Source organism: Egretta garzetta, unplaced genomic scaffold, assembly GCF_000687185.1.
Source record: "Egretta garzetta isolate BGI_Z169 unplaced genomic scaffold, ASM68718v1 scaffold45, whole genome shotgun sequence".
In the NCBI taxonomy this organism is placed as follows: Eukaryota; Metazoa; Chordata; class Aves; order Pelecaniformes; family Ardeidae; genus Egretta; species Egretta garzetta.
In genome coordinates this window covers 7,741,771-7,744,356 of record NW_009260028.1, presented here as the reverse complement: position 1 = coordinate 7,744,356, position 2,586 = coordinate 7,741,771, and the positions used below count along the sequence as shown (strand labels likewise).

At 42.2% G+C, this 2,586-nt stretch overlaps 1 protein-coding gene across 1 annotated transcript in view; it reads right to left on the bottom strand.

The window, feature by feature from the left end:
• IFNGR2 (interferon gamma receptor 2) overlaps positions 1-2,112 on the bottom strand; it is an 11,596-nt gene extending 9,484 nt beyond the window's left edge. The window contains exons 1-2 of the mRNA XM_009640971.2: positions 1,892-2,112; positions 1,258-1,433 (exon numbers count right to left, since the gene is read on the bottom strand). Coding sequence (XP_009639266.2) covers positions 1,258-1,433; positions 1,892-2,103 — 388 coding nt within the window. The 5' untranslated portion in view covers positions 2,104-2,112. The remainder of the gene's footprint in view (positions 1-1,257; positions 1,434-1,891) is intronic.
• Positions 2,113-2,586: the final 474 nt, after the last annotated feature.

Here is a 2,586-nt window from a genome sequence, read left to right as displayed (position 1 = left end):
GGGGGGGGGAATCAATCCTTGCATGCAATTATTGCTTATTGTACCTCAAAAAAAAATCCAGCAAAACCTGCTCTGTCCACTGTTACTTTAGAGAAAATTGGCTCCCATGATCTTTATATTGGCAGAGAAATTTCAGTTTCTACTTCCTGTTGGTGTACAACTGCAAATGCCTCATTGTGCGTCCTCGCAAATTCCCGAAGCTCCCCTCTGAGTGTGACTGACCCAAACATTAAAGGAAGAGAACAGCCTGACTCAGTAGCCCATGGTCGTGGTGTCTAGGAACTGATCTCAAATGTGGTCACACAAGAATGACCACATAATGTTCCTTTTGCTTCCCCAAGGAAGAGACACACAAACACCACTCCCACACTGAGCCTCTCCTTTGTCTTGCATTCCCATTAGCCCAGTGCTTTCCTTACCCCCAAAGGATCCTACTTCCAAACAATCCTGCATCATAAGCTATGGATACATCAGCTGTAGTCTTCAACTCAGGATTCAGGTAGTTCCTTACCCCCACACTCTTTACTACTGGTGAAAATTGGAGATTTAGAACCAAAGTCACCAGAGAACTTACCACATACACTTTGCAGCACAGACCACCGCTGCTCCTCACAAGGTATGGGAGAACTCGGATGGAAGAGTTAATAAATCCATTCCTCTGCTTTGTTATCTTTTCAGAGGCATTTTTAAATTCAACATTTACTTTCTTCTAATCCTGACACCAATCACAGCAAGGCAAAAAGCAGATCTTGTATAGAACAACAATATGCTTGTTCACACATTTAACGGGACTTAAAATGTGCCTTGGCTCTTCTACACTGCAGTCAGGACAGATTATTAGAAAAGGGATCTGTTCAATAGAAATTGGTAGTTTGTACTCAGACTACCACAAATCAAGGGGGTGTATGCGTGCATGCAGCAGTGCTAAGTGGGGAAATAAGAAAACGGAAAACTCTCTAAACATAATATACATTGTAGTTCTTATAAGGCTTAGCCACCCAAGGAAACCCCTCTGTTTCTCTCTCCATACCTGTTGAAAGAGTGCCCTGCTAACCCTGCTGCAAAGGAACTAAGTAGTATCAAATTCCTAGTGACACACGGAGACCTTGTAGTCTTTGTTCAGGCTGAACACCCACAATGCTCTCGCTTGGCTTTTGTACATAGTAAGTGTAAAAAAAGCCTAGAACAGACAACAAACACTTTTTTCAAAGAAACCTCCTTCGAGAGAGAGACACCAAAATCATAACTAGCACTTACTGTTTCTCTCTGCCACAAATGGATCTGTTTCCACCCAGTCAGAAGTCTCTTGCCCTAGCTCAGCTCTCACACGCAAAAACACAGTCCAGCGCCGCTCCTTAAGCGACCAGGGGAAACTGCATTCCGTCTGGGCGATACGGGTGCAGTTCATCTCATCCCACCAGTTAAAGGCCCCTCTGCAATGCAAAACAAAGGACAAATAAAGCACCGGCAGAACAGCGCAACTATCTAAAGTACAATCCTGCCCACCCAGACAATTTTTGTAACAACAGAATGTGTGAAAAAACTACCCACTTCCATGTGGGTTTAATTCCACAGCCCTTCCAGCACCTGCATCTCCTCAGTATCTGGAGAAAAATTAAAATTAGTGAGGGAGAATTCAGTAAGGCTAAAATTATACAGGAAAGCATGCAACATTTCTGGTGCTCTGCAGGTCTTCAATCTTTTCTCAGTTCAGTGGACATATCACAGGCTAGGAGACCGGCAGTCTTCAGAAGCTGCTTTCAGATATATTATAGACAACTCATTCTTTCATTTGCTTATGACTTTTTAGCTTTTTTTTTTTTTTTTAAACCAATTGCATTAATGGATTAGAGCAAAATTAGTTTGGGTGTTTTTAGAACTATTTACTTACGTTTTAAAATGGACTGTATATAACACCAAGCCTCTATCCACTTTAACAGGAGACCACCTCAGCCAACTATGAAAGTTATAGGAATAAATCATCACATCCTTTGGTGCTGGTAAATGGGGAGAAGATTCTAAAGTAAAAAGAGGAATAAAAATAATTATTGAAACATTCAAGTACACAGTAACTAACTTTTGGTCTCCAAATTCCATCACCATATGTTACATTTTCACTGATTTGCAGGCAAACCCATTCCTCCTCTTCGTTTAGTTTTTAGCTGCACGAGTACCAATACATTTAAGTCCCTGCTCTCTGCAAAGCACTGAATTGCAACTTACTGCTTTTGTTTATTCCATACAGAACACAGCACTGAAAGTGCACAAAACTATAAACTCCCCCAACTCCCCAATGAAGAACCCCCCATCTCACAGATTACTGTGTTAGCAACTCAGAACACATTTTTCCTGACCATCTGCCTCCTGATAACCTGTCTGAAAACAGAGGTCACTTCACTGAAACTTTCCAGGGGGGGGGGGGGGGGGGGAAAGCCTTCTTGTACTTAAACATTCACAAACACATGGTGCACTGTTCCACTTGCAAGCCTGAAGTTTTGTCAATTTTGAAACCGATTTCACAATGCAGAAAAGGACAGAAACCTCTGTTAGAGGGGTGCCTTCTGCTAGGAGGAACGTCCACCTAAA